Source organism: Orycteropus afer, unplaced genomic scaffold, assembly GCF_000298275.1.
Source record: "Orycteropus afer afer isolate SDZICR_OR568_19922 unplaced genomic scaffold, OryAfe1.0 scaffold00118, whole genome shotgun sequence".
Classification (NCBI taxonomy): domain Eukaryota; kingdom Metazoa; phylum Chordata; class Mammalia; order Tubulidentata; family Orycteropodidae; genus Orycteropus; species Orycteropus afer.
In genome coordinates this window covers 6,649,674-6,671,499 of record NW_006921705.1, presented here as the reverse complement: position 1 = coordinate 6,671,499, position 21,826 = coordinate 6,649,674, and the positions used below count along the sequence as shown (strand labels likewise).

The following is a 21,826-nucleotide window of genomic DNA, read 5'->3' as shown; positions in this document are numbered from 1 at the left end:
CAATCCTACTTCCGTAGTGATACTGCCTCAGAAACCCAAGGAGGGGTCGCTATGAGTCGGGTTTGACTCGACGGCACATAACAACAACAACAACAACTCTGTCCAGGGAGTATCTTGAGACCAGAGACTGCCTTCTATTTTCTGCCTACTCCTTGTGAGTTCTCAAAGGGCCAAAATTTTGCCTCACCATTCCAGTTGTAAAGATGCTAATGAAAGGATTTTCCTTGGAATACCTACCTTTCTGGGTCATAGAAGTCCATGGCTTTTTTGGCTTTGTTGTAGGCAGCCACTCGGAATGGAATGATTTCCACAGAGGTGAGGCCAGGGGCCATGCTCAAGACCTTGCCTCCATGAGTGGGTTCATACAGGTCCTTCTTGGTCTCAGGGTGGGGCATTCCTGCAGGGTCCCGGCCCACAATGTAGAAGTTGGCCCCTGCAATCATCCGGGCCCTGCAATGCCACTGGACCTAGGAAACATCACATAAAGGACATGGTGCTCATCACTGGCCAACCCTATGGGGGCCTGTTCCTGAGACGCCTTTATTCTGCTTTCAAAGTAATTCAGTGGTGGGTGCCAACTGAAAATTGCAAGAAAGGCACAGAGATATCTAAGACTCCATGTTCTCTTCTTCAGACCCTTGCTTGGTCATATTGTGTAGGATAGAAGCTTTCAAGATACAAATGTCCCCTCTTAGAACCTGAGGTTATATTTCCTCATCTCCTCTCCAGACTAGTAGACTGGGATCACTCAGACCTTACTGTTCTTCTACAAAACCACGTGTTATATTTTCCAATTCCTCTCTCTTTCCAGAATAAAGTTTAAATGAAATGACAAACTCCAACATCTCTTATAATCACCAGTAGCGAGATAAATATATATGCAGATGGTGATTCCAATTCAACCCAACACTGAGAATTCAAAATGAATTGTCCTCTTTATAACATATATAAACAGAAAGGATGAAGGGGGAGTCAGGGGCCTGGAACTTTGGTTTGATTGAAGAGGATTCATTAAACTCAATTTGGGGCATTCCAAAGGATGGTGGTGGTGGTTGTTATGTGCCGTTGAGTCGGACCCAACTCATAGCAACCTCTCCTTGGGTTTCCGAGGCAGTATCACTATAGAAGTAGATTGCCCAGCCTTCCTTCCAAGGAGTGGCTGGTGGGTTTGAACCGCCAGCTTTCTGGTTGGCAGTCAAGTGCCTTACGCACTATACTACCAGAGCTCCCATTCCAAAGGGTTTGACCCTTTCAATTCATCCTACTTCTCACAAATTCATTCAGATCTACCACATTGGTGGTACAGATAGGCCAAAGAAAATATCTGCTTGATTGGCTCACTGTATTATGATGAAAGGGGATGTCTTTTTTTTTTTTTAAGTTATCTTCTCCCTTCTCCTATAGCTCACAGGGCCTGGTAAATCACTTAGAATAACTGGAACTTCTGACATGGAATTTAACTAGATATAACTTGCTCTTTAACCCAATTAAGCTGCATTATTCATCCCATTTACACACCAACCTCCATATTCTCAAAGGCAATGCAATATTTGATTTTATGTTTTTAGCATTTTTTCGTATACTAAATGGAAACATCAAGGAGTGCTGGTGGCGTAACAGTTAGGCACTGAACTGCTAACCTGGTTGGAACCTACCCAGTGCCTATGTTGGAGAAAGATCTGGAGATCTGCTCCCATGAAGATTACAGCCAAGAAAAGCCCACGGGGTAGTTCTACTCTGTCAGAGGGGTTGCTACTAATTGAGAATTGACTCAAGGGTATCCAACAACAACAAAGGGGAAACATCATGAAGATGGATAAATAAAAGAGACCAGAAGAGTCTGTTCGTGACAGAGAAGAAAGGATCATCAAGATTTCATTTGCTCTTTTAAGTAAAGTTTGAGCTTGCATTTCTGAGTTGCATAGCCCAACTGCTCACCTCTGTGGGCCCAGCATATAACATGGGAGATGGGAAGATGGCAACGATGGTTGACTTGGGATCCAGGACCCCTTCCTCAAGCACAGCTGCATGTTGCTTCATGCGCCAGTCCAGGGGCACATCGTCATCCTTGGTCCAGCCACCCAGAGGGTGTAGCAGGAGGACCGGGTGCTTGTAGCCCCTCTCCAGGAGCCGGCGGCGGGTGTCCTGCATCAACAGAGCATGGCCATTGTGGACAGGGTTGCGCAACTGGAATGCAAACACCGCATCTGGGGAAAGGAAAGCAGAAGGTCAAAGTAGGAGGAATACACAGTGTCACTTGTGTCCACGAGAATGGACGGAAAGACAGCTATATCTGTTGATTATTGCATTCATTAAATCTTTTGATTATTAACTGAAAAGTGTACCTGGGGCATTGGAAGCACTAATCAAAAGGCACCAACCAAAGCCAGGCTGCTGAGATGGGGCTAGATCTCAGAAGGAGGAAGCCCTAAAGAAAGATCCTGACTCAGAAATGGAACCGTTTGTTGCCAGGACCTTTCTTGTAACCCAAGGCTCAGCCAGGGCTCAGCATTCGTCCTCTTGTGCCCAGCTCCAGTCTCACTTCCCAGGTGGGGGAAGAATGAAGAGGAACATTTTTTGGGGCCTGTGCAACACTTTAACAGTACACAGATGTGAAAAACACTTCACCTTCACTTTTAAAATGTCTTCAGAAGTATTCTACTTAGTGATGGACTCCTGAGAGCCTTACCTTTCTTGTGTGGTTATGAAAATGTGTTGTTGTTGTTGTTGTTAGGTGCCGTCGAGTCGTCTCTGACTCATAGCGACCCCTCCTTGGGTTTCCAAGGCAGTATCACTATGGAAGTAGATTGCCCAACCTTCCTTCCAAGGAGTGGCTGGTGGGTTTGAACCACCAGCCTTCTGGTTAGCAGTCAAGTGTCTTAGGCACTACTCCACCAGAGCTCCCAATTATGAAATGTAATTAGTATATATTCATTACAGAAAACTTGGAAAATGAAGAAAAGCCCAAAATAGAAATAAAAATCACCCATAATCCTACTGTGACTTTTTTTCTCTTTTTCAAAATGCATAGAGTAAAAAGTGAAAACCTCCCCTTGGTCCAACTGTATCCTCACAAAGTAGCCCCTACATTCTGCAATTTGGTGCACATGCTCCCATAGTCTTTTCTGCTTTTACACATAAAAGTAGTTTGGGATTTTAAATTTTATTATTATATTTTATTATGTTTTCCAAAAACGATTATGCTATGCATATTATCCTGCAACTCCTTTTGGCACTTAACACAGACACCTTGGGCATCTTTCTGTGTCAGTGCATAGTGTTAACTACTGCATAGTATTTAATGCATGGGTATTGTGTGACTTTAAAAAAAAAACTATTGCCATATCAACAGACATATAGAAGATGTTTCCAGCTGAAGTACAAAAATGGTGGTTCCTAACATCCTTAATTCTTTAATCAGAAGGCTTGTTTGAGAAGTATTCCAAGGGTGGTAAGGAGTGTTAACAAATGCTTCGGAGCCAGTCTACATACCAGCATCCATTTCTTTACATTTATGTTTGAGTTCCAGAGGCGTCAGGCGGTATTGGTCCAGCCCATCATTCCACCTTATTCTCTCTAGCACCTGAAGGTCTCCACCAACCAGCCAATCACCGCTTTCCATCACCATCTAGAGTGAACGTTAAGAAAGTTGGTAATGATTAATATTGATTTTGAACATTTTTCTGCTTCTTCTGGATCGATCTTGTATTATTGTTGAAGATGCTAAACATCCTGCAACATACAGGACAGTCCCTCTTACAACAAAGAACCTTCTGGACCAAAATATCAGTAGCGCTGGGACCGAGAAAGCCTGGAGGAGAGAGGCGTTGATTGTGCAGGGTGCTTGGTTGTGCTGCCAGGGCTCCATCTCTGAGACCCGTGCTCAGGCAGATCACTGAACAAGAATGCTGTCAAATACTGCTAACCAGAAGGCTGGCGGTTCAAACCCACCAGCCACTCCTCGGAACGAAGGTTGGGCAATCTACTTCCGTAGTGATACCGCCTCGGAAACCGAAGAAGGGGTCGCTATGAGTTGGGTCTGACTTGATGGCACGTAACAACAACATCATACACTTGCTTACTCCGCATTGCTCAGAATTACCGTGTTGCTGGGTGTCATCGAGTCAATTCTAACTAACTCAGAGTGACCCCATTGACAAAGTAGAAATGCCGCATGGAGTTTTCTTAGCTGTAATCTTTATGGAAGCAGATTACCAGGTCTTTCTTTTGTGGAGCCACTGGATGGGTTAAAACTGCCAAGCTTTCAGTTAGCAGCCAAGTGCATTAGCAGGCTCTTTTTTGCTTAGAATTAGAAAACAGAATAAAATTCCCAGGTGTGCAGTAACTCATTTTGGACACTAGGGGTCTACCCTATATTGTTCTATTGATTGGTGAAAGCACAGTGAACCAATTCGCTTTACCACTCAGCTTAAAAATGTGTCTGTTTTGAAGAGCAGCACGGAAACTGCTTTTGGCATCAACTGTGGTCCAGCTATCAGGAAGGGTATCCATGGCTCTGTCTAATTTACCAGGGCTTTGTGGCCTGGAAATACTCATCCCCTTGCAAGCATTTTGTCAAAGGCAAGAAAGGAGCCACGGCTAGGGAGTTGGCAGAGCCACGGCTAGGGAGTTGGCAGAACTGGACACACCCAGAGGAACAGGGAACAGGTTCTGAGGGAGTCCAGTGAGATAAGAAAAAGGGCGATCGGGCTTGGAATTGCAGACAACAGGAGTCCAAAGAGGATGAGCCCCATGACCAGGATAAAGACTAAGAAAGCCATGGTGAATAGGCTCAGGGAGGGCAAAGAGAGGAAGATTGGAAAGAACCAGCCTGGAGAGGAAGAAGGGATGTGCAAAGTGGGAAAAGAGGAGCAGCCAGGAGTAAGAAGGTGCAGAGGACAGATCAAGAAAAGGAAAGGAGTGATAGGAAAGAACCAGAAGGAAGATAAGAAATGGTGGGTTCAAGAAAAAGTAAAATAGAACCACTACCGTCAAGTTGATTCTGACTCACAATGAGCCCTACTGGGTTTCCACAGCTGTAAATCCTTATGGAAGTAAATTGCCTCATCTTCCTCCTGCGGAGTGGCTGGTTGGTTTGATCTGCCAGCCTCGTGGTTAGCAGCCAAATGCATCACCCAATATGCCACCAGAGCTCCTTTCAAGAAAAAACGTCACGATGAAATGGTTCAGAGAACAGAACTGAGGAGCAGAGAGACTACCACTGTGATCCAGGCGGAGAACATGTATTCCTTTATGGTATATCTATCACAGTCACGGGATTCTGGAGCTGTAAGGGACTTGGAGATCATGTGGACTAAATGCTCTCACTGCCAAAGGAGAAGGCAGTTTTATAGAAGTGAGATGGCAGAGTTCACATGTACACAGATGCCTTATCAAAGTCTGGAACTAAATCCAGGGCCATTGAAATCAGGCGCTCCCTCCCACTGTACTCTCTACCTCGAAGCAGTGGTCTCCATGCTGACGTTTCAGCATTACTTTGACAGGGATGTGGAGTTAAGGTTGTGTGTCAACTTGGCTGGGCCGTGATTTTGAGTGGCTTGGCAGCTAGATGTAGTTATTCCTCATGATGAGATTGGATGTGGTGTAATCAACTGCAGAGTGGATCTGCTGTGACAGTTATCAGTTGCCTTTGGGGTATGGCCCGCTTCCAGTATATATGGAGAAACTTTGGGAAAGGTCTCTAGCTTTTTGGCATACTTTGGAGCCTGCATTTGGCCAAGTCTTCATCTCCAGTTCCTGGACTTGAACCAGTGGCCCGCTGTGTTGCCTGCTGAGCTTGGGATTTTGCCATTTTACCTGTCAATCTTGGCTTCAGCAGCTTCAGCAGCCAGTAGCTGCATGAGTCATGAAAAGCCTCCAGCTTGTTCCAGGGTCTGGTACAAGAGACAGAACTGAAGGCCAAGGTTGAGGGGCTTCCACCCAGCCCCGAGACCCGGCACTCTGAACTCAGATTTCTAGCCTCTTTAACTGTAAGAGAATGAATTCTTATTTGTTGAAGTCATCTCCTTGTGGTATTTCTGTTACAGCAGCACTAGAGACCCAAGACAAGGGCTCTTTAATCCATCCTCCACTGTCAGTATTTATTATGTGCCTGGCCCAGGGCTTGCTGCTGGGGATTGGAGGGAAAACAAGACAAATGTGGTCTCAATCTCTCCACTGGGAGTCTATATAGTTTGACAGAAGAATAAAAAGGTATTAATCTCATAGGAATACATGATAAATAGGACAGGTATAAAGTGCCTTGGGAGTACAAAGAAGGTCACTCACTCAGGGTCATGGGGCACTGCGGAAGGGCTGACTTCTGCAAGGAGGTAAAGGAGTAAGTAAGGTGAGGAGGCAGAGATGGAAGGAACAGTGCCCTAGGTTGAGGAACTAGAATGTGTAAGACACTGCATGATGGAAGACCAGCCCAGAATGACTGGAGGAAAGAATATGTTGAGTGATGGTAGCAAATGGGTAAGAGGTAAGATGAAGTCACTCTGGTTGAAGAATGGAGAATTGTCTGGAGAGGAGGAAGGCTAGAGACAGGAGCAGATGAAATAGCCTCATCCAGGATAAGTTAGATTAGAAAACAAGTGAACAAATTCAAGCAATACCTAGGAGGCAAAACTGTCAGGTCTTGGAGACTAAATGAATGAAAGGGAAGAAGCCAGTAAGAATGGCATCCAGGTTTTAGACATGGGCCACCGCTGGAGCTAGAACAGGTCTGGGGAGAGGTTGGGCATTCGACTTTGAGGTTGCTCGCAGAGTATATGCAGGTGGAGCCATACAGGAAACAATTGGATATACTCCAAATAATCATCCAGCACAATGGTTCTCAGCCTTAGCTGCACATCAGCATCACCGGGTAGCTTTAAAATCCCCAAATGCCCAGACCCAACCCCAAACCAATTATATCAATCTGCTGGCGTGGGGTCCAGTCTTTAATAATTTTCAAAGTCCCCCTCCCCAGGTGATTCAGTTGATCTAACACGCCTTCAGTGTGGAGCCAAGGGATAAGAAAACTCTCATTCCTGTCCTTCATTGGAAAATTACATTCTGTTCTCTTGGTTTCTGGATCTGTAAAATGGCAATAATGATTCTTAGCTACTTTACAAGAGTATTCTGAGAAATAATTACTATTTGGAGAAGCTTTGAGAGCCATGGATGAAAGGAAACCAGGCTTCTCCAAGCATTATTTTTATAAGTTTCACCTGCTCCTCCTCATGATTTCATCTGAGATCACGTCACATAGTTCTAATTAGTTTTGGACTGAAAGGCCTTGAATGGAAAGTCAAGGGTGACTTCAGACCATTTTCGTGGTGACTCTCACTACTTTCCAGCAAATGTCACTCCAAATGCCCCATGGAAATACAAAAAGGCCCATGATTTATTTAAAAGGCATGATGTTCTGAAAAAAAAAGTATTCTGAGTTTCCAAGGTTTTTTTTTTTTAAAAAAAAAGTACATTGAAAAGAGTTTCTTTTCCAATAAAACCCATGTTTCATATGTCTGGTAAACACATCTCCAACAATCCAAGCATAGTGCATACATGGCACATGACCTTCTTCTGGTTTATCCATGGTCCACTGCTCACCATCAGCTCACTGGGAATGTTTACAGAGTTTCTCTAATGACCTAATGATCCAGTCACTGATGACATTGTCAAGGCCACAAATCATGCCACTGCTTTCCCTGGCTTCTAAATGTTGACTTCCAGCTGCTAACACACATGGCAAGACAAGATGAAAAGAAATTGCTTGAAACCTTCCTTGTTTTTCTTTTTTTGGTGCTAGTCATGTGTTAGCTCTGGTAGCATAGTGCCTAAGGCACTTGACTGCTTACCAGAAGGCTGGCGGTTCAAACTCACCAGCCACTCCTCGGAAGGAAGGTTGGGCAATCTACTTCCGTAGTGATACTGCCTCAGAAACGCAAGGAGGGGTTGCTATGAGTCAGGTCCGACTTGACGGCACATAACAACAACAACAACAAGTCATGTGTTATGTGGATGCTAGACCCAATACTAGAAATATCTGAGCTGGGGTAATGAACGGCCACTATTCTTTGGGTCACTGGATAAAGATAAGATCCCAAATATATATGATTACTACCAGGAAAGGAATGAAATAAAAGCGTAATTATGGCCCGAACACAGTGTTCCTCAAACAGTTCGGTATCAAGTAATTTGAAAGATTTTGACGGCTTCTTTGAGAAAGACTATTCAGATGACTTTGCTCTAGATTGTCCTTACAATTACAGATGACTGCCTATCTGCAGGACAGATAGCTGTGTCCAATAAATAGAAAGGTGGCATTGCTTGACCATTGGTCTCTTGTGCTCATATCAAAAAGGGCTACCAACGGGGGCCTTGAAAGGAACATTTCACAACTGAAAACACAAAATATAACTTCACCTGAGAGTTTTGGATGAGATATATTCAGATACCCAATTTGTGGGGTGACAGGGCTGGAAGAGAGACACCTTGGAGTTGTTTTGAGTATGGCCACTTCCTTTTTATGTGAGACATTGGTGGTTCAGTGGTAGAATTCTTGACTCCTATGCCAGAGAAGAAGTCTATTGACTTCTCTTCCCTCCGATGCCACCCATCTGTCAGTGTTGCTCTAATGCGGAACGGGTTTCAGTGGTGCTTCCAGACTGAGATGGGCAGGAAGAAAGTCCTGGTGATCTACTCCCTGACAGCAGCCAGTCACAGCCCAAATGATCACAGCAGTCCAATCGGCAACCAGCTAGGCAGCATTTTGTTCAACTCTGTATGGGGCTGCGTTGAGTCAGGGTGATGGGATGACTGCTAACAACCCCCTCCATTTATAAATGAAGAAACTGAGGCCCAGAGAGAAGATGGACCTTGTTGGATCATATGGCTATCCAGTCTCCTGGGCCTCAAACTGCTCTCTATTCCATGAACTCTGTGATAGTTACTCCCACTGGGGAATGTGACAAGTTAAATCAGTAGCATAAGCCTTTCTTTATTTCAGGTCTCACCCTCTCCACCCTAACACTCTAATCTTGAATGAGGAATGGTTTTTGCATTCAATGAAACATGTTTTCTTTTATGGCAAATGAACCACACCCAGCAATTTCATAATACCCCTTCCACAGCACACACCAGTAACAATTAGAAGTTGTAAAGGAATCTGAAGAGTTTTCGTCTGTATTGCCTTTGGACAGGCCCTGGATGTGTCTAATCAGATGAATACACTTTTCAGTCTTAAAAAATATTCATTGAATTTTTTTCAACGATTGAAAAAAAATTCCCTGAAGATCTGTCTGTTCCTTCTGGAAACACTGCCACTCTCTGTGCTGATTTCTGTGTCCAAAAAGGATTGCTGACTTTGAGTTCCCTTTCCAGAAGTTGAGCCCATTGTATGAAGAAACTAATTTTTCTTGCACATTTTCAGATGCATAAGGTTGTAAGCTCTGGCCTTGTTTCTGTGCATAGCTACTTCTTCTGAAAATCAAACTGATGATTTGGGCCCTATACACGTGATGCGAGGCTAAATTATCTACCTGGTCCCGCTGTTGCATTTAGCTAAAGGATCAGCCATTACAGAATCAGAGCACCTGAGATTGTTCAAACCAGTTCTCAAGCAGAAAGACGTTTCTTTGCCCCTTTCCAAAAAGATTTACCAAGGCAAAGATTTCCCAGAGCTTCCCTTAAAAATGCATTTTCCCATCTAATCCCAGTTATTCTAAGTCCTTGATGAAGGACGTAAAAATAATTATTTTTATCCTAAGTTGAAATGGATCAAGAAAACTTCTGAAGATTTTGCAACTTACTTTGATGTGGGGATGTTTTGCACATGTTGTCCCCCACACTCGGGAGCAACGCTCCTCTTTTCTGTGTTCATAGAATTCAGGGTCTTGTAAGATCGCCACCCGTCGGCCTCCATGTACCAGCGCAAACTCGCTGCACTCTTCCAGGCGCATCTTATTGTCTGTAGAGACGGGCAGCACAATGGGAACGCTCATGTTGATCACTCCATCTGTGGAAAGAGTCATGTGATTCATGAACATAGGATACAAGGTTTGCGGTCCTTTAAGGATGACTCAAGTGTGAACAAACTCACTGCCGCCGAGTTGGGTCTGACTCATAGTGACCCCTCCTTGGGTTTCCGAGGCGGCATCGCTACGGAAGTAGATTGCCCAACCTTCCTTCTGAGGAGTGGCTGGTGGGTTTGAACCGCCAGCCTTCTGGTTAGCAGTCACATGCTTTAGGCACTATGCCACCAGAGCTCCCCAAGTGTGGACAATGCCTCTTCCAAACATTTCCTGCAAAAGGCATAAGACCTAAACCTAACATAGTTTGTAAGCGGCACCATTTTCTCTAGTGTGTGGGATAAGAAATCCTTGATGGGCTTCTCAATGCAAGAAATGGGGCAGTTGTGAAAAGTGAGCTGCTCAGTTCTTAGGGGACCAGGAGGGGGTGTCGCTTTTGGATTCCCTTTCTAAAGTCTGACTCTGACCTCAAAACACTAGGGAGTTTAAAGTCTTTAAAAACCCAATTAAGTTTGTTAAAATAACAAAAACAAAAACTGCTAGTCTTTCTTAAAAATTAACCTTTTAACAATGTTGACCAAGTCTCTTATTCTCTGTTTAGGCTCTATGTTCACCAACATACTGAACTGAAAACAAAAGAAAAAAAAAAAAAGACAATGAACAGTAACCAACAGGACCAAAAACAAGTAGTCCTCTAATGTTGTGTGTTCACCGGAATCCAAGCCCCAGTGTGACATTTAAATGTCTTTGAAGAGACTGGTATTCCCACTTCTCTGGGAATCCTAAGTCTTGCTATCTCAAGTACAATGGAGAGCCACCAGCCAAAAAGTGGACGGGTGAATGAAAACACCATAAAGTTCAGTTAGTAAATGACATGCACTTTCTTTGAAGAGTGAACACCGCTCACCTTTATGCTGAGTCTCATACTTTAAAAGACACTTAAATAACTGGTGTTCTGGTTTCTCAGTGTGCAACACAACAAATTAGAAGGTATGGAATGTGTGTTCTGAGAAGTTACATCTACAGCAGCAATAAATGTCAAATGACAACGTGACTGTGAGGAAGAGACAGGAAAACTATTAAAAAACAGAAACTAAAGTAAGAGTCATGGGGGGTGGTCCCTTAGAATGGTGGCCAGCCTTTTTACAGGTCTCTGCGTCCTCAGGGCACCATTATGTGAGAGCTCAGCTTAATAAAGCTTAATAACTGGTATCCCTAATGATGACTCAGTCACTAAAAAGGGCTACCTTGCATAGAATATGTTCCTTTTCTTTCTTTTTTTTTTTTTTTTTGTTTGACTCAGAAGGCATTTTTTTTTTTAGCATATTTGAAAAATATTTCCAGAAAAATAGTTGAAAGGAATAGTTGTTTTTTAGTTGGGAGCTCAAGAGATAAAATTTGATTCTCTGGGAATAACTCATTTCTTAATAATTCCAGATAATGTAAAAGTCAGTTATTAGAGAACTATGTTCCCCCTTTTATAATGATGCCCTAGCATTATAACAAATGTGTCAGTCTCTCAACTGTACTTACAGGAGAGAAAATGGAGGCCCATGCCCAATATGTAGAACAGAAGAACATTAGGAATAATTTTTTGGGAATTCCCAAGTTAAAGACACAGAGGGGGATGGGAGGAAGGCAAATGAAGAAAACATTCAACTCCAGAAGAAACAAGTGCAGTCATTTATGGATTTGAGGAAAAGCACCATAGAATAATGAAATAATTTCAACTCAACTTTCAAAAGCAAACATTTAGAACACCTCTGGTCGAGTTAAAGTTCAGAGTTCATTTCTTTGGAGGATAAGACACCCCCTAGAATCTATGAAACTGAAATTTTCCAGGCATAACACTTGGCACTTTCTAAACACTGTCCATAAGTTACTAGGACCTAAAGAATGCCATAGGATGTAGACAGCAACTGCCAGCAATAAAGAAATCTCATCTGTTATAAAATCCTGCAACCTGTTCTGCTTTATAAGCAGACTTTATAAGGGCACTGTTCACAGAATGTAATGTTTTAATGGGTTTTCTCATTCAATTAACTTTTTTTGGTTCAAAGTTCATGGACAATAAGAATAGCCCAAGCCCTATTCAAAGCACACTCAGCTAATGGTCAGGGGTCCTCCCGTGACTGAGCTCAATTTCCTCACTTGAAAAATGGGAAGACAAAGAATATGTATGTCCCTGGGTTACAGAGTCCCTGGGTGCTGCAAATGGGTAAAGGGCTTGGGTGCCAACCGAAGGGTTGGAGGTTGGAGTCCTCCAGAAGCACCCGGGAAGACAGACCTGGTGATCTACTTTCGAAAAATCATCCATTGACAACCCTACGGAGCACAGTTCGCTGATGCACGTAGGGTTGCCACGAGTCAGAACTGATTTGATGGCAGCAGGTCTCCCTGGGTTGCCGGGAGGAGGCATGCTATAAAGCTCTGTATTAATGGAAGTTTATGAGTGTTGCAAGGAGCCCTGGTGGCACGACAATTAAATGCTTAGCTGCTCACGAAAAGGTCAGCTGTTTGAATCCACCAGCCGCTCCATGGGAGAAAAGACCTGGCTATGTGCTCCCATAAAGACTACAGCTCTGGGAGCCCTATGGGGTAGCTGCACACTGTTCTAGAGGGTGGCTATGAGTCAGAATCAATTTCATGGCATACAACAGCAACATGTTGTTAGTCCAGAGAGACAGAAGATGATGTACAGTAGATCCCTATCATCTTTATCAACTCTTCTGGAACACAAACTTATCCAAAAATTTAATTCAGTCTTGAAACCTCCTTCAACCCTTCAAGTACTAACTTGGGCTTCCAGTCTTGTTCTTTTGTGGATTTTTCCTCTGGTGGGAATCACATGGGTTATTTTATTGTGTGATATCTCACTTTGGAAAAGAGTATGGTATTGTGTTGTTTATAGTCAATTCAGCAGATAACTTCCTGTTCAGTTGAATAATTTTGCTTTTGTTTTAAATTTTCAAGCTTTTTGGTTTAGCCTTTTGATCTGCTTCTCTGTTGTTTAGAGTTATTACTATGTAACACATAAACTGTATTTTATTGTTTAATGAGCCTTTTTAAATTTTATTTGTTTTGTTGTTGTTGAGAATATACACAGCCAAACATAAACCAATTCAACAGTTTCTACATGTACAATTTACTAACATTGGTTATATTCTCATCCTCCTTTTCTGCCTTGTTCATCGCCTATTAACATAAACTCACTGTTCACTAAGGTTCCTATCTCATCTTTTGAGTTGCTGTTGTCAATCTCCCATAGAGTTTTTAAAAGAGCATAATGCTCAAGGCAGATTTTATTTACTTTATTAGGCTAAACTAATGTTTGGTTTTCAGAAGACTTTAGGGGATATTTGTGGTTTACGGTTTAATGATTATTTCCAGACAATAGTTTCAGGGGTTCATCCACTCTCCATGGCTCAAGATAGTCTAGAGTCCATGGGAATTTGAAATTCTGATCTGCATTGCTCCCTTTTTGATCAGGATTCCTCTATGCAGTCTTTGATCAAAATGTTCAGTCGTGGTACCCTGACACCATCAGTTTTTCTGGTCTCATGGCAAAGGAGAGAGCTGTTCATGGAGATGACTAACCACACATTCCATATCCTTCCTCTATTCCTGATTCTCCTTCTTCCTCTGTTGCTCCAGGTGAATAGAAATCAATTGTTGTGTCTTAGATGGCTGCTTGTAAGCCTTTAAGACCCCAGGCACTACACACCAACTAGGAAGTAGAACAGAAGCACTAAACATGTTATTTGGCCAATTAACTGGGATGTGCCATGAAACCATGACCCTAAACCTCCAAACCAAGGAACCAAATCCCATGAGTTGTTTGGTTGTATAAAGCAGCCTCAGCACTCAGCAGCTACTCTTTTTTTTTTTTTTTTCCTCTTCAACTTTTTACAGATGGGCAACTTGACAGCAATTAGAGTAACTGGCAACGCTATTCTTAATCAGTGTGATTTTTCCATCACCGTTAATTCCCCCTTTTCCCCCTCCCTCTCTCCCCTGGTAACCATTAATAAACTTCAGTTTCTACGTATTTGCCTTCTCTTGTCTTTTCATGTGAGGTCATATAATATTCATCCCTTTGTGATTGACATATTTTGCTCAGCATAATGTGTTCAAGCTCCATTCATATGGCAGCATGTATCAAGACTTCATTTCTCCTGAAGCCGGAGTGGTATTCCATTGTAAGTATGTACATTTTGTTTAGTCATTTATCTGTTGATGGGCATTTAGGCCCTCTTTTGGCTGTTGTAAGTAGTGCTGCAATGAATATTGGTTGCACAAGTCTCTTTTTGAGTTTCTGCTTTCAAGTCTTTCGGGTATATACCTAGGAGTAGAATTGCTGGGTCATGGTAGTTCTATTTTTTTAGTTTTCCAAGGAATTAACTATGCTTTTCAAATGAAGGAAAAACAGTAATAAAACCGATACCAAAGATTAATGATAGCTTCAGAATTTTACCTTTCATCCTGGTACAATGCAGAATTTTAGGTCACAGCAAGTAAACGTTTATTCCCAGTTCTACAACTATGGATCATGATCGGCTGAAATTAAATTCATGCATAATCACACATAGCAAACAAATGGAGTACAATCATGCACAATCCAACCAGGTGCATTCACTTTAAATTCCTCTAAAATTGATTTATGCTTTATCAATTAAAAAAATTTTATAAACTCCACAGGGGCGGAAAAAAACGTCCAAATTTGTGAAAAGGACCTCAACTGAACGGAAGTTCGTATTGGAGAGGATTGTAAATTTACAAAAACCTCAGGAACAAAATGTACAACAATAATTTAGAAGTTTATTTTTGTCAGCGTACTACAACATTATAAACAACAGCTGCATCAGATCCAGATATTTCCTGTTATTTGGAATTGAATCAACAGACAAATGTAGTATTCTGACTGGTTGGATCATGAACTGATATCACTTCCAGCTGGTTAATTTAGATTGTTTTCAGTTACGTTTTTAACCATTTCTAATTAATGTGACATATCTAATTATAATTTGTATAAATATGTGGAATTTTGTTGAAGTACATACCAGAAAGGACCATGCCTAGAGAAATACAAACACAATTAAGAAACATGTTTTCAGCTCTCCACCAAAATAATCTTAAAGCAACAATGTCAAGGAAAAAATTTCCTATTATGAAACTTCACATATATACAAATATATTGAGTTCTTGCTATTGCTATTAAAAAAAAAAAAGAGTATCCATGACAGCAAAAATCTGGTGAAATCAAAATTTTTTGACGGTCATTCAATATAACCCAAAAGCATCGTTCAGCTGATTATGTTTTTAAATAATTATACCAGTAGCCTCCTCTCCAACTTCATTAAAGTGTTGTCCCTTGCAAACATGTGATATGATGACCACTGTCAAATGGTGTTCAACCCCAGCTTGGGAGAAGGTATAGAAGCAGAGGCTCTGGAATATGGATGTATTCCAGAATAGCTACATCCATGGGATCCATACACACATACATTTGTGGGGATTCAATGAAAAATACCTGAGACAATGCTAGACACACAGTGAAGTGCTGTATAAATACGAGTGATTATATTGTTGAAGCAAGCTATGAGTAAACCAAGAGTCTTTTTAGTATGCTATTTAATCTGAGAAATGAAAGCCTCAAGTTGGGGGGCATTATCACTTACAGCAGTGGAATATGGGAAGAGGGCCCATTTTTATCAGTCTTTAGCTCTGATTCTGGCTTTATGCCCCATTTTCCAAGCAGAGGCATAAAGCCAGAACACAAACATCTTTTCCAAGAAAGAGCATCTGATTTTTCTTCCTAAAAGGTTGGAGCCCTATTTAATGTTATAAATTCAGAGAGACTCCCCCCTTAGCTGGTTTTGAAATAGACAAGTTCCATTTAATAATCTCAGGCAGTTTTAGGAAGGAAATGATCATAGAAGGGTCCGGAAGTTTTCTGAATAACGTTTCCGACCTTGACCCGGTCAGTTCTCTAAGAGCCATTCAGCTTGTGTCCAGAAAGCTCCCTAAGTGCTCCCCTGTTAGAATTTAGTGTATATTCTAAATATATATCATGTATGGGCACAAACTTAGACACTTTAGTATCCACCAAAGGAAGAAGAACCTGCAATAATAATCTGACAGAGAAACCTGGAGGGTGGGAGGTGCTATGGATCTGCTGAGCTCATCAATCCCGGGTGCCCCAGGATGGCACCTGGCAGACAGCAGGTCAACAAACAGCAAGTGGAAGTGAAACAGACTTAAATGTCTCTTAGTTTTGTATGTAAGAAAAATCATCATTTTTAAGTCCCTTAGGTTTTAAATAATAATCTTTTGAGAATAACCCAAAACCCTAAAAATGGAAGCTTATGTATAATAGAATTGGACACAACTTAAATGACCTCAACATTTCCACAGCAAGATTTATGGATCTTGTATTACTGTTTGTTTCTGTTCAGGCTTCTGCGTAACATTGTTTTTTTCTTTTAAGAATAAATAGTAGGAAACGAGAAATCATACCATCTAGCAGGGTATCAAAGTGGAGAACCTGCAAGTACTCCTTCTCCCGCATAAAACCTTTCAGGGGAGTAGCCCAGCCTTCACTCAAAACTTGGACCCACTGGAGATCCAGCTGTAAAACAGGAAAAGCAGGTGAATATTTCCCTAAATTCTGCTTTTCAGCCATCTCCCCTGGGGCAATCCTTGCTTAATCAGCTGACAGGAGAATAAGGGCAGAACCTTTTATGTTTTAAGTGTTCCCATATGTTATGTTGATTCATGATCCAAGGGCCAGATAGGTTTGAGTCTAGTACCTCCCTAGGGGAGAGTGGTAAAAAGATTCAAAATGGAAATGATTTATTTGAACACTTTCAAAACCAAACCAAACTCACTGCCATTGAGTCTATTCTGACTCAGCAACCCCCATTGCGTTTCTGAGGTGGTAAATGTTTACAGAAGTAGATTGCTCCATATTCCTTCTGTGGAGCGGCTGACAGGTTTGAACCTCCAATCTTCTGGTTAACAGTCAAAATGCATTAGGCACTATGCCATCAGGGTAATTGAGGTGAAAATTCATTATTTCTTCTTCTTTTAAATTAAAAATTCTGGATCAAGTATATTCTTTTTGTCCAATGTACTGGTTACTTGACTCAACTGGGCAAACCATTGCCTTTAAGATCAAAACCAAACCACACTGTCATCGAGTGGGATCCAACTCATAGCAACCCCTCCTTGGGTTTCCCATAGTGCCTAAGGCATTTGACTGCTAACCAGAAAGCTGGCGGTTCAAACCCACCAGCCACTCCTCGGAAGGAAGATGGGGCAATCTACTTCCGTAGTGATACTGCCTCAGAAACCCAAGGAGGGGTCGCTAAGAGTCGGGTCCGACTCAACGGCACATAACAACAACAACATCACTACAGAAGTAGGTTGTCCAATCTTCCTTCTGAGGAGTGGCTGGTGGGTTAGCAGTCAGATGCCTTAGGCACTATGCCACCAGAGCTCCCACAGCCATAAATGTCCAAAAATCTTAGCAGGATACTGAAAGCCCTGTAAGTGCTGGCCTTGGGAGCCATGTAGGTACCTCCATCTCTGCCCACTTCACACCTGGGGGCCTATTCACACTTGTTTCAGGCCTCCTCTTTCTCTCCACTGAAAACTCCTGCTTATGCTTGAAAACACAGCTCATGTGTCACTGCTCTGAAGCCTTTCCTGTCATCGCTACAAAGAACTAGATTCTCTGTAGTTTCTCTGTACCTTGTAGACCATTCTCTTAATGGAACTATCACATTACACTGCAAGTGTATTTATGTGCTTACTATCTGCCTGGAGCACTGGGGTACTCAGGATTTATTTTACAGAGTTCTGTTTATAAATATCCCATGACTTGATATGTAAGGGATCTTGGGGTCTTCAAAAGCTGAAGCAGTTTTCCTATTTGCCCTGCCTTTTATAAAACTCTCCAAGGTTTTAATGGATAATGAAAAGGTTCTAATGAAGACTTGATCACCTTGTATATGCCAACTAACATTAATCCATAAAAAGGCAAGCGCATTTGCAGAGCAGTTGGTCCTATATATTATAGGACTTGATTATATTCCAGGTAGTATAATCAATGCAAGGAGCTCTGGTAGCGTAGTGCCTAAGGCACTTGACTGTGAACCAGAAGGCTGGCGGTTCAAACCCACCAGCCACTCCTCAGAAGGAAGATTGAGCAATCTACTTCCATAGTGTTACCACCTCAGAAACCTATAAGTCAGGTCTGACTTGACGGCACATAACAACAACAACATAATCATTGGAACCAAGGCTATCTCTTTCCCTCCTCAGACTGGCCTCTCCTTGATGAGGGAAGAGTGGGTATTCTACAGAGTAGAAAAAGGCATTCATACCACTTTTGATCAAGGTTACTTTTTGTATGGTGGTTAAGTCTGTGTGTCAACTTGGCTGGGTCTGGTTGAGTGGCTGGGCACCTGGATGTAGTTATTCCCTGTGGTAAGATTGGTAATTAACTCCATGGTGGAATATATTGGAGCAGCTGAGTAGCTGCTTTAGGGATGTGGTCTGCTTCCCATATATAAGCAGCAGCTTTGGGAATGGTCTCTAGCTTATGGCACACTTGAACCCTGCATGTAGCCATGTCCTTGTTCAGCAGCCTACCATGTTCTGCCGGCCTTGGCACTTTCAATAGACTTGAATTAATATCCTGCCATGTGGTTTGGTAACATTGGGACTACGCCATTTTATTTGTCGAACTTTGGCTTGTTAGCCTCAGCAGCCAGTAGCTGCCTGAGTGAAGAGATGACTCTAGCGTCAGTGGGCCGGGAGCAAGAGGCAGAGCTGAAGCCCTAGGTCGAGGGGCTTTCACACAGCCCCTAGAGCCTGGCACTTTGAACTCAGACTTCTACCTCCCAGACTGCAAGAGAATAAACTCCTATTTCTTCAAGCCATCTCATTTGTGGTATATTCTTGTCAGAGTGGCACTAGGTAACCAGAACATTTTGTTTACTTCAAATTCCTTCTCAATTACCCAGAAGCACTTACATTCCAGACAAACTGTGTCCTGAGCTGCTGCCAACAAATGATCACTGCCTTATGCCTGCACTTTGGGGTAACCAAAGGTATAATGACAGTTATGTAAAACTGTCCTATGCAAATAAATTTCTTTCCCAGTCTGCCTCTGTACATGGCATTGACTAGCTGCCAGGTGGCAACTCTTCATGAGAGATATGATTGGAGAAGAGGTTTAAAAAAAAACAGACAAAGTAAAGTGTTTTCCCTGTAAACCCAAAATGAAACCCACTACCATTGAGTCAATTTTAACTCACAGCAACCCTTTTTAGGACAGAGTAGAACTTACCCATAGGTGTCCAAGGTTGCAAATCTTTATGGAAGCATAAAGATTTCTCCCACAGAGTGGCTGGTGGGTCAAACCACCGACCTTTTGGTTAATAGTTGAATGCTTTAACCACCATGCCACCATGGCTCCTTGTTTTCTCTATAGGCACAGCATCTTCCTTACCCATACCTTCTTTATTTTTAAGAATAATTGTAAATGGATTGTATAAACCAAGCAAATGCTGCTGACTTATGGAATGTAGAACTGTGCTTCATGGAGTTTTCAATGGCTGATTTTTCAGACATAGATCACCAGGCCTTTCTTTCATGGCATCTCTGGGTGGACTCAGACTTCCAACTTTTCAGTTAGCGGTCAAGCACAGTAACTGTATGCACCACCCAGGGACTCCCAAATGGATCATAGTTATCAATATTGAGCTTATTTCTCCTTTGGCCAGTCTTCACCTTTTTACCTTAGTAATTGATAATGAAGGGAGAGTCTCAGCCTCAGCTCGAACTTGGTCAAGTTTGTTTTCTGGTACAAAGAGTTCATGGATTCCTTTGATTGTAGTATGGGGTACAATGTTCTGAAATGAAGCATAAATTGTAACAATTTAAAATGAAAACTATTAAAAGAATGCTTCAATAAATAGAGTATGTATCATCCTTTATTAAATTAAAAAAAATAATAAAATAGTGAAAAAGACAACCCTACCCACCTGCTCCTGCAGAAGTTCCACTACCTGCTGGACACACTCACTCACTGAGAATAAGCTGGTTTTGAGCACACGCTCTGGAGTTTCAGGTTTCTCATAATCAGAATCAATACCAGTGAACCCTGCATGGAGTAAGAGTGAGACTCACATCTGCACAGACACAACAATCCATTTTGTAAAATCGATTTTTAATCTTATGTACAAAGAGTTTGCATTTTTCTTTTGTTGGGCATATGTCTTGGATAATCCATTCTAGGATGATTCCTTAGTACAACTTGTTGTTGAGTGCCTTTGAGTCAATTCCAACTCCACATGACAGAGTAGGACTGACCCACAGGGTTTTCTTGGCTGTAATCTTTACGGAAGCAGATCACCAGGTCTAGGTCTACAGAAGCAGATCACCAGGTCTAGGTCCATTCAAACTGCCAAGCTCTTAATTAGCAACCAGGTGCTTAACCGTTTGAGCCACTAGGGCGTAGGGCACCTTTAGTCCAACCTGATGAAGCCTATATCGGCTGCATACTGACAACACATTTTCAGGCCATATTTCTGGATCAGACCATGACGGTTTGAACCCATGTGGTTAAGAGCAGGAAGCCTGGCCAAATTCTTACAGATGGCTCCAGTAGAGTTGGTGGTGACCCATCTTGCTTAGAGGGAAACAGCAAGACAAAGGGGCAGAACCATCTTTTTAACCAATAAAGCATAACACACATTGAAATAATCTGTTAAACTGAGAATTCAGATTATAACAGAAAAGGTCAAATCGCCATCCTTGACCTCTAAGAAAGAAAATATATAGCTGTATTTTCAATATGGAAAGCACCCACATTATTGAGAAAATCTGGTTAGCAAGTCCAAGCCCTCTGTAGCTGATGAGAATTAAAAAGGACAAAAAGAAGGAAAAGCTCGGAAACACCCCTCTCTACACTCTCACATGTACATGTCCACTTCAGTTCTCTGAACTTTATTGCTTATGGCTGAGATGGTGACTGTTCTTTTAAAAATAAGAACCCACATTTTAATAAGCCCATGGACATACTGAATGCATTATGATTTGATAACAATGTATATATGGTATATGCATTTTTGGAGAACAGCTTTTGAAACTTCAAACAGATTTCTGGGCACAGAACAAGGAAGAAATCAGTAGCAGAAGTGACTGGCGAAGGCGCCACCAGCTGCCTCTCCTACCTTTAATCTCCCCAGCTCGGGCCCGTTTGTAGAGGCCTTTCACGTCTCTGCTTTCACAAATGTTTAGAGGCGCGTCCACAAATATTTCAAAGAATGGCAGTCCTGCTGATTCGTGGATTTTGCGGGCATTCTCACGATCCTGGAAAAGATATGATTAGAATGTAGGAAGACGTCGCACTGGAAATCCTTAAACACAAACTGCTGTGTGGTCTGGTATTCAGTAGCCTTAAGATAACACTTGGGGTTTTTGCTCAGCAGAGGCCGTGGGATCCTAGTCCTTTAGAGAAAGTTCAGAAATCCTGCTCTTGTAAAGACAGCTCTCCTGAAAGCATTATATTCAGGAATGTGTTCAAAGCATATAATGTATTATTTGTAGCTCACAGAAATTTCCTGTTTTAAAACAAGATTAGTGACACTCCGCCTCAGTGAGTGCAACATGAAAACACACATAACCTGACACTTTGGCAGTGTACTATTCTTTTCTTTCTAGAACTAAACATTCTTCTTCCACAGAGAACTGAAATTACAGAGCCATTGCATGGTTCTTGTTTAGCTTTTGAATCCTTT

General features: G+C 42.1%; 1 protein-coding gene across 1 annotated transcript in view; it reads right to left on the bottom strand.

Annotated features, from left to right (window-relative positions):
• The window catches only part of PAPSS2 (3'-phosphoadenosine 5'-phosphosulfate synthase 2), a 47,478-nt gene that overhangs the window by 3,516 nt on the left and 22,136 nt on the right, over nucleotides 1-21,826 (bottom strand). The window contains exons 4-12 of the mRNA XM_007944044.2: nucleotides 21,260-21,398; nucleotides 20,069-20,187; nucleotides 19,823-19,936; nucleotides 16,533-16,644; nucleotides 15,077-15,091; nucleotides 9,798-10,003; nucleotides 3,493-3,628; nucleotides 1,939-2,207; nucleotides 238-467 (exon numbers count right to left, since the gene is read on the bottom strand). Of these exons, the coding sequence (XP_007942235.1) occupies nucleotides 238-467; nucleotides 1,939-2,207; nucleotides 3,493-3,628; nucleotides 9,798-10,003; nucleotides 15,077-15,091; nucleotides 16,533-16,644; nucleotides 19,823-19,936; nucleotides 20,069-20,187; nucleotides 21,260-21,398 (1,340 nt within the window). The remainder of the gene's footprint in view (nucleotides 1-237; nucleotides 468-1,938; nucleotides 2,208-3,492; nucleotides 3,629-9,797; nucleotides 10,004-15,076; nucleotides 15,092-16,532; nucleotides 16,645-19,822; nucleotides 19,937-20,068; nucleotides 20,188-21,259; nucleotides 21,399-21,826) is intronic.